Source organism: Hyperolius riggenbachi, chromosome 10 (genome assembly GCF_040937935.1).
Source record: "Hyperolius riggenbachi isolate aHypRig1 chromosome 10, aHypRig1.pri, whole genome shotgun sequence".
Classification (NCBI taxonomy): domain Eukaryota; kingdom Metazoa; phylum Chordata; class Amphibia; order Anura; family Hyperoliidae; genus Hyperolius; species Hyperolius riggenbachi.
The window spans coordinates 217,465,969-217,476,211 of record NC_090655.1 but is presented as its reverse complement, the minus strand read 5'-3'; the positions used below and the strand labels follow the sequence as shown (position 1 = coordinate 217,476,211).

The following is a 10,243-nucleotide window of genomic DNA, read 5'->3' as shown; positions in this document are numbered from 1 at the left end:
ACACCAGAAAAATGCTCAGCTTTCGCAATTGCGTTGAGCGCTTTCTAGTGTGAATGGGAACTAAGGCTTGATTAGCTGCAGGCTTGTTTCAGGTGTGTGAATCAGCCACTACTGTAGCAAAATAGATCACCAGGACTGATGTACAACTGCTAGTGCAACATTTTACAAGATTAGCTGCATTCTTGTTTCTGTGCTAATTCAGACACTAATGGGGAAAATAAACATATCACATGGACTGGCTGGCAATGGAAAGTAAAGTACAGGGATATGGCTGTTTCATTTAAAACACTAGCAGTTGCATATACTTTACTTTCCATTGCTAGTCAGTCCTTGTGATATGTTTATTCTCCCATTAGTGTCTGAATTAGCACAGAAACAAGAATGCAGTTAATCTTGTAAGATGTTGCAAACATGTCCCAACCACCTGTTATGCTGCATGCTTGTTCTGGGGCTTTTGCTGAAAGTATTACAGGCAGAGTATAAGAAGCTTAGCCATGCAATCTGCACCTGTTACACTCAGTCTCACGTGGCTGCTTGGTCACGTAACTAATTAGCATGGTGGAGGTCACAAATAGGCTTAAAAAAATAGGTTGTACACTGAGCTAGTCTGCTTGCTACCATTATAAGGTTCCACTAACAACTTCCCAGCCTGGCCTTTGCTACACGCCATGCTGGTCCGTTCATTTGAGCGTGCATGCAGCACCACACACCCCTCAGGGCCTTACAGACCTGTTAGCGCTTAATCTCGGTAAATGCGGCATTTGGTCTGTCAGTGTGAAGCGGGCATAACCCTTACATTACCACTCTGGACATTTAAAAGCAGTACTTTATTCCACAAATGTAGGAATGTACTGTGACTTCTGCCTTTTGGGGATTAAAACCCGACTGCGTTAACTCCGTAATTTTTGATGGGACTTTTGGCATGGACCCCCCTCCGGCATGCCCCTGTCCAGATGTTAGACCCTTTAAAACCTGTAGATTTCTAAATTCACCTGCCCATTGAAGTCTATGGAGGTTTACCTGGTTTGTGCGAATCCGAACTTTACCCAACATTCGCAAACCCAAAATTTGATGTTCATGACATCGCTATAGGGACTTAGCTTTTTTTTTAATATGTATGTCATGAGGGTATATTACTGTTATTTGTGTACATTAGGGCTTACAATTTATGGGACACACAAAAAAAAACCACATAAAAAATATAACTTTATTTCCAAACAATACATTATTGCCATACATTGTACTAGGAACATAATTTAAATGGTGTGATAGCTGGGACTAATAGGCAAATAAAATGGGTGGGTTTAATTTACAGTAGAATTGCTTATTTTAAAACTATAGGGGGTGGAATTGGAGAAAGTGTGTGTGTGTGCGTGCGTGCACGCGCGTGTGCACGCGCGTGTGTGTGCGTGTGTGTGTGCGTGTCTGCGTGCGTGTGTGTGTATTTGCCTATAAAATGCATAGAAAAAAATAATTACTGAAAACAAGTTTTGCTCAGAAAAAGCTTAATTTGTGATGAAAAAAAAAAAAACATTGATCATTTACATGTGATGAGTATTGATAAAGTTATTTGCAAGAGAATTGGAGTAGCCCTGACAGGGGAAAATTGCTTCCGTCCTGAAGGTGAAAACACCTGCGGGCTGAAGTGGTTAATTTATTCAATTTATTTTTCACAGGCTTTGAGGTCCCTGTCACCTGGAAGGGGGGGGGGGGAGGACATGTGCAGAGGGTGGATGTAAAGGAGGATTTTGAGGTGTTGTGAACACCACCCCTAAACCACCATCCTCCACCTTCCGCAAACACCAAGCCCCCCCTTCCTTTCAAGAATGACTACTAGCCCACTTGGCCTGCATAGTGCTATCACGTTTACAATGAACACTGTGGGGTCAACTAAACATTACTTTTCATTTTGCCATTATAAAAGTGTGCTCCATTTTTGGATATTTGGATATACAGAAGGACTTCTGCTTCACTAGTAGAAAAGTGTTTATTGACATTTCAAACTTGCACATTGTCATTTCACATGAGTACAACACAGCAGGAGACTCCATGACAGACTTTTCATACTTTGACTTGTTGAAAAAACAGCCTCGTCTTCTCTTTCTTGTGTTGGTTTCTACTGTGTTTCCCCAAAAATAAGACAGCGTCTTATATTAAATTTTGCTTCCCAAAAATGTGCTAGGGCTGATTTTCGAGGATGTTGACCAGTTGTTGATATCAGCCAGTTATTGCTGATCATGCATACTGGAACACACTCAATTCAATAAAAAAAAATGGATTGAATAGTCAACCGCACCGCAAATCACTAGATGTATGGGCACCTTTAAGCATAGATTACAGCAGAGAGGAATGCAGAGGCATGCAATGTTTAGCACTCCACTGTGGTTTCTGAGTGACTCAGTGCTCAGAGAGTCACTCAGCCCAGCGGTGGTGAGAGCCCATCTGGGCAATGTGTGATACCTACTCTGCTGCTATGCAGGAATTGTTTATGCACTGTGCAATCTGATGTGCCAGTCACTAGGAACTGTCAGCGGCTAATTCCATGGTATAGTGTGTTGGATGCGCATGCAGCCTATTGGTCACCTAAGTAGTGTGAAGTCTGCGGTAAACCATATGGACATTGTTTGGATGTCTAATTCCTGTACACCTGGAGGGATGGCATGTGTAGGCCGTGCACTGAAGCTTTAATGTGAACCCACACTGTTTATTTGGCAAATTCTGCAATAGCAGCACAGCACACCTTGGAACGTTGTGGAAGATAATGGTGGTGCATTCTCCCTGTATCACACTTCCCGTTCTGTTGTATTGTGTGGCCTAGAGATCAGAGCTGAATTGTAGCCAGATTGTATGTGTGTGGACGTTTGATGTCAGCTGCTGACCAGTTTATTTATACATGGCCATGTATCACTTTTTAAGTGGGATAAGGGAATTCAATGTGGTTGTTTATATGGTCCTAATAAATACATTTTGATATTTGTGTAGCAGAAAGTAAAAAGATACCGGGCAACAGCTTAATGCAAATGCTAATTTATTCCATCCCATCCAGTGACAGACACCATAAATCAGGCACAAGGTCTAACAGCCATTTCGCAAGTTAAGATGCTTGCTTTCTCTGAGGAAGCAAGCATCTTAGCTTGCGAAACGGCTGTTAGACCTTGTGCCTGATTTATGGTGTCTGTCACTGGATGGGATGGAATAAATTAGCATTTGCATTCAGCTGGTGCCCCGGTATCTTTTTACTTTCTGCTACACAGTTGATCCTTTAAAGCCGGAGGCACAGTGAGTAAGCACTAAGGACCCCCCAGAGGGTTTGCTAAGTCAGCCTAGTGCCGATCTTTCATCTTGACTCTATTGCAATCATACATTTTGATATTTGTTTAAGTAGACTCCTCTTGTAGAATTTTTTGTGGAGATGGTAAAACCTCCAGAGATTTGTAGCAGGAGCTGCTAAATGGCTTTCCTGCCATCTTACTGACTGAGGTAAGGAATACTACGGAATAGAGGTGGTGAACTAGATGATAATAATTACAACTTTCCTGGAAATTTCATGCATGGAACAGAGCCAATCAAAAGCCCTTCACTGGATGTGCTGGGTTTGGATTGGTCCAATGCCAAGCTGCATATAAGATGGATGGAATTTACACACAAACCAGAAATAGGAGGTGTGTGAGATCTGTGCAAAGATTATATAAGTATGAAAGAGAGAACTCCACCCACCAGACTCCACCTATAAACCAATGTCATTGTTCCCCTGACTGACACTGTAACATGTTCTCCACTCCACTACATGCCTGTCAGGAACTTCAGAGGCTGTGCTTCTTCTCGTGTGCAACAAATGACTGCTTATGTTTAAAGCATTTCCCACACTCTGCACAATGAAAAGGAAGCTAGCCTGTGTGGCTATTCTGGTGTTTAACAAGTTGTCCTTTCTCATTAAAATATTTACCACACTCTGAACAGAATTTCTCTGGTGTACAATAAGTTGTCTCACCTGTTTAAAACATTTCCCACACTCTGAACAAGAGTAAGGACGCTCCCCTGTATGAATTCTCTGGTGTATAGTAAGTTTACCTTTCTGTGTAAAACATTTCCTGCACCCTGAACAGGAATAGCTCACCTGTATGAGTTTTCTGGTGTATAATAAGTAGTCCCACCTGTTTAAAACATTTCCCACAAGCTGAACAGGAGTAAGGACGCTACCCTGTATGAATTCTCTGGTGTATAATAAGTTCTCCTTTCTGTTTAAAGCATTTCCCACACTCTGAACAAGAATAAGGTTGCTCGCCTGTATGAATTCTCTGGTGTCTAATAAGTTGTACTTTATGTTTATAACATTTCCCACATTCTGAACAGGAATAAGGACGTGCACCTGTATGAATTCTCTGGTGTCTAGTAAGTTGTCCTTTGTGTTTAAAACATTTCTCACACTCTGAACAGGAATAAGGACGCTCACCTGTGTGACTTCTCTGATGGTGAACAAGGTCTGATTTCCAAAAGAAAGATTTGCTACATTCTGAACAAGGAAATCGCTTCTCACCAGTGTGACGCCACTTAATATAAACATTAAGACTTTGTTTATGTAAAAAATATTTGTTGCATATTGTATAGGGAAAGGGTTTCTCACCAGTGTGAACTCTCAGGTGATCAAGAAGTCCTGCATTGCACCTATAAGATTTCCTAAACTCAGGACATGTGCAGGGCTTCTTACCAGTATGAACTCTCTGGTGTATAATAAGATGTGATTCTTGTGTAAAACATTTCCCACACTCTGAACATGACTGTAAAGCATAGCGGAGATGCCGCCGCAACAGGGAGCGGCATGGTGGCTATCTCCGCGTCTCAGCCGGCGGTTTTCGCCGTGCGAGTACATGATGGAGTTGTGCCTGGGACTATGGTGAATACGGGAGAGGCCGCCGCAGCGATGAGCGGCATGGCGGCTATCCCCGCATCTCAGCCAGCGGACTCCGCCGCGCTGTTACATGATGGAACTTTGCCTGGTCCCTCAATCGCACATAGACTGAGGTCTACGCGCGCGCGTGCGTGCAGAGACAGAACCTTTATGCAAGCAGAAGGGGAGTCTGCTGATCAGCCCTTCAGCTGACTCCAACACTGATCCTGATTGGCTGAGTGACTGGGGCAGCGCTAAGGAGCGCTTCCAGTATATATAGGACATGCCTGTCAGTTGTTCCTCGTCTGCTGTTGCAAATGCTACGCGTTAGCACTCAGACCCTTAGTCAGATCCGAAAGTGTGCTAGAACCAGCAGGAGCTGGGGATCCACACTTAGCCAGATTCTGTTGATAGCTTAAAGTACTAATTGAATTGTATTATTTGTTATGACCCTCTGTTAGCCTTGACTACTCATCTGTCTTTTGTTTCTGTGCTTTTGCCTATCTGATCTAGTTGCCGACTTAGCTTATACCTCATTCTGATTCAGTCTTCTGCCTTTGTACTGTATCTGTCCATGTGTTGCCGAACCTGCTTGTCTGACTCTTCTGCCCTCACCAGTGAGCTTAGTTCTGGTGAGGGATTCTCAGTTTAGTAATCACCTGCTCCTCAGGTTGACAGCTGCAGTATAGTCTGAATCACCTGCTCCTCAGGTTGGTAGCTGCAGTATAGTCTGAATCACCTGCTCCTCAAGTTGATAGCTGCAGTACAGTCTGAATTACCTGCTCCTCAGGTAGATAGCTGCAGTACAGTCTTAATCACCTGCTCCTCAGGTAGATAGCTGCAGTACAGTCTTAATCACCTGCTCCTCAGGTAGATAGCTGCAATACAGTCTTATCACCTGCTCCTCAGGTGACTAGCTACGCGGTTCTGTCTGGATCTCCTGCCCCTCAGGTGATCACCTGCCGCAGTACAGTCTGAATCACTCGCTCCACGAGTGATCAGTATACATTGTCTTACTGTGCATCACCCGCTCCTCGGGTGAACCTATCACTAACTCATCTGTGTCTCCAGCCTGCTGGAGTACTGATTACAGTGTTCTTTAGAGATACCTCCTTCTACCAGCTCCTCTGGGATAGTGGGTATCTCTATCTATATTTACTGTTGCACCAAACACTATCTTACACCTGAGTGTCCTGTGTCTTGCTATACTTGCATTATTGGTGATTCTGCAGATCACCACATAATCAGGTATAACATCTGTATTATTGGTGATACTGAAGATCACCAATAATCAGAAAATCTGTTCTTGCTGACACCGATCGTTACAATGACCATGGCCTCTCGTATGAGTGCGTCTTCTGGTGCTCAGCAAGAGATGCTTCAGACTTACAACATTTACCGCATTCAGGACACTGAAATCTCTGGTTGTCCCTGTGTGTGGCACAATGTGATGTATCACAAGGAGATTCCTCTAGACTGGATGGATCTGTTTCTGTATTAGTTCTGTGACCTGGCAGATGGATTTCTGAGAACCCATCTTGTGATTGTGACTTCTCACCACTAGAGGGAGCCATTTCACTATGTGCAGTATAGTCCATGGGCCTGATTCACAAAGCGGTGCAAACTTTTTCGCGGACTTTTGCGCGCGCAATTTGCCAGGATTCGCGCGATCGCGGCAAATTGCGCGCGCAAAAGTCCGTGAAAAAGTTTGCACCGCTTTGTGAATCAGGCCCTATGTCTGGGTCGCGAGCTACTTTTAAAATTTCCAAGCCTAGATCTACCAACATTTCGACGCACCCTCCTCCCCCCCCCCCCCATTCTCAGCATAGTTGGCAGCACAACATGGTCGCAGAATCCTTCACCTGACCACCCCCCCCCCCCCCCACCACAAACACACACACACAAACCACACACACACCACACACACACCACATGGCTTCACGCAGATAAAATCACAAAATCCCCTTCCCCCTCCAACACACCACCACTAAAAATAGGCTCAGTCAAGGAATCCATCCCCCCCAGCACCAAAATCTAATCCCACCTTGCCTCCTGCCTCCATTCAGTCCCCTTTCAGTGCAGCAGCAAACCTCCAGCCTCTGTTCAGTCTCCTCTTCCGAGTCCCCACAAGATGGGAAACAACTCTGTTTGAAGACGCGCGGGAGCTGGGGAAGGCATGGCCAGTGGCTTTGCATCACCATTCACAGAGCCTGGAGGGGGAGGAGATTCTAACCATTTGCTCCTCTCCCCTTTAGCCACGCCTCTCCCATTGCATTGTATTCTCAAAGCTGCAGCTGTTAAGTAGCATATTCCGACAGCCGCGGCTACAGCAAAAGTTTGACAGCCGTGAATACGCGGCAGCTAATTTTGACAGGACGCGGCGGCGATCTACTCAGAAGGCAGTCGCGATCTACTGGTAGATCGCGATCAACCTATTGGGCACCCCTAGTCTATGCGATTAGTGTTTCCAGTATTGGGAGGACTACAGTCTTTAAAAAGACTATTGTTTTATGTTGAAACAACTAATATGGGTCTGTCTCTGCTCTCTCCAAAACACCAGATTGAAACCCACAAGCTTCATGACTGTCACACCTCTCTTATATACAAAATGGGTGGGATAGCTGATGATACGTGGCTAGGAGCTGGTTGCTAACGTAGCATTGGTTGGTTTTTGTAAAGACTCTAATTGGTGCTGAAATTCCGATTTTAATGCAGAAATCCGCGTTTTTTAAGCTTTTGTGATGGGTCTATCCCTTCCGATTAGGGATGGGACAAATCCACAATTTCTTCGAATCCGAATCCGGATCCGAATCTAAAAAGGTTCTCGAATATCTCGAACCTTTCGAATCCTGAATCTAATGAATCCTGCACATAAGAATTGTGCGATCCATGGTATAGTTGCCCGCAGTATAGGTACCCAGGCATAGGTGCCCGCAGTATAGGTAGCTAGGTAAAGGTGTCTTCAGTATAGCTAGCAAGGTATAGGGGCCTTCAGTATAGGTTGCAAGGTAAAGGGGCCTTCAGTATAGGTTTCAAGGTATAGTGGCCTTCAGTATAGGCAGCAGAGCATAGTGGCCTTCATTATAGGCAGCAGAGTATAGTGGCCTTCAGTATAGGCAGCAGGGTATAGTGGCCTTCAGTATAGGCAGCAGGCTATGAAGGTGCTTCAGTATAGTTAGCAGGCTATGAGGGGCTGCAGCATAGGTAGCTGGGTAAGGGGGCTTCAGGATAGGTAGCTGGGTAAGGGGACTTCAGTATAGGCAGCAGGGTATAGGGGACTTCAGTATAGGTAGCAGGCTATGGGGGTGCTTCAGTATAGTTAGCAGGCTATAGGGGTGCTTCAGTATAGATAACAGGCTATGGGGGGCTTCAGTATAGGTAACAGGCTATGGGGGGCTTCAGTATAGTTAGCAGGCTATAGGGGTGCTTCAGTATAGATAACAGGCTATGGGGGGCTTCAGTATAGGTAGCAGGCTATGGGGGGCTTCAGTATGGGGGGCTTCAGTATAGGTAGCAGGCTATGGGGGGCTTCAGTATAGGTAGCAGGCTATGGGGGGGCTTCAGAATAGGTAGCAGGCTATAAGGGGCTTCAGTATGGGGGGCTTCAGTATAGTAGCAGGCTATGGGGGGCTTCAGTATAGGTAGCAGGCTATGGGGGGGCCGCTTCAGTATAGTTAGCAGGCTATGGGGGTGCTTCAGTATAGTTAGCAGGTTATGGGGGGCTTCAGTATAGTTAGCAGGCTATGGGGGGCTTCAGTATAGTTAGCAGGCTATGGGGGGCTTCAGTATAGTTAGCAGGCTATGGGGGTGCTTCAGTATAGTTAGCAGGCTATGGGGGTGCTTCAGTATAGTTAGCAGGCTATGGGGGGCTTCAGTATAGTTAGCAGGCTATGGGGGTGCTTCAGTATAGTTAGCAGGCTATGGGGGGTTCAGTATAGGTAGCAGGCTATGGGGGGGGGGGCTTCAGTATAGGTAGCAGGCTATGGGGGGTTCAGTATAGGTAGCAGGCTATGGGGGGCTTCAGTATAGGTAGCAGGCTATGAGGGGCTGGGTAATATCCTCCTCCCTCCCCCCGCAGCCTCCTCGCTCACCCCCCTGCATAAATAAGGAGAAGCAGCCTCTCACCTCCAGCGTGGAGTGCAGTGCTGCAGACTTCACTTCCTAGTTCCCCCTAGTGGCCACTGGACCGGCTCTTACTGATGACGTAGTAAGAGCCAGTCACTAGGGGGAATAAGGAAGTCAGCAGGAGGTCTGCCGCTCCGGGCTCCACGCTGGAGGTGAGACGCTGCATCTTCTTATTTATGCAGGGGGCGAGCGGAGGAGGCTGCGGGGAGTGGGAGGAGGACACTTGCGAGCAGGTGAAGCGGCGGATGCGCGGCGATGCAGCGTCGGGATTCGATTCCACGAATCTCGAATAATTCCTAATGTTCGAGGGATTCGTGGATTCGCCAGATTCGTCGTCCCACCCCTGCTTCCGATACTTCTGATTGGCTTAAAAATTCCGCCTAACAGTTAATACAGCACTTATATGCTTCTGATTGGCTTTTAATTTCCAATGGCTCTGATTGGTCAAAAAATTCCTACAATAAATTCCGGATGGAAATTCCGCTATTACCGATTACCCCTATACATTTTCCGATATCGTCTTAAAGGTACGGAATTGCAATTTTTGACCGGAATTGCAGAAATCTCAATTTCGCGGAATCCGAATGAGCAACCCTACCCTTAAGGGGGCCACAACTACTATACTCCCTCAGATAAAGGGGTCCATCCTTCAGATCAGGTGTTTCTGTGGCTACACTGGTTATGGGTGTTAAGATAATGCTGTCCACACCAATGGCATTTACCTTTGCAAGATGATGTACATGTATTATTGCCATCTGGACACTTTGACGCCGGGTGAGCCAGATGACAGCTCACCCTGCTGCCACTCAGATTTCAGGCGGTGCTAATTACAATTCCGTAGATACTCGGAGGGTGAAGTAATTTGGGGCCCGGCAATCACCAGCACCCGAATTACACTACTGCACAGCCATTGACATAATAACATTGTCTATGGCGGTGCCCTGGTCATGTGCAGCGCAGGGCAGAAATAACCTGCTTGGAGCAAGTTAAGCCGCTGGGCTGTGATGGTCATCGGGTTAGGCAAAAGAAAAGGTGTGACCATTGAGAGGCCCCTCCAGAGCTTTTCTAGGCAGCCCCCTGCTACAGCCCCTCCTCTTGCATCATACATAGACCAGCTGTTATTGTTACCCAGGTAGTACCCATTCATACTCCTCAGGTCCATATGATGTGACTCCATCACCAGGAACTGATGTCAGGGCCGCATTTACCATAAGGCACTGTAGGCAGTTG

The 10,243-nt window shown here is 46.0% G+C and overlaps 1 protein-coding gene across 1 annotated transcript; it reads right to left on the bottom strand.

Annotated features, from left to right (window-relative positions):
- Positions 1-4,196: 4,196 nt before the first annotated feature.
- LOC137536812 (zinc finger protein 776-like) lies at positions 4,197-4,932 on the bottom strand. The gene is made up of 2 exons (XM_068259009.1): positions 4,903-4,932; positions 4,197-4,778 (listed from the first exon to the last, which is right to left on the bottom strand). The coding sequence occupies exons 1-2, from the start codon at positions 4,930-4,932 to the stop codon at positions 4,197-4,199; spliced, it is 612 nt and encodes a 203-aa protein (XP_068115110.1).
- Between the last annotated feature and the right edge of the window lie 5,311 nt (positions 4,933-10,243).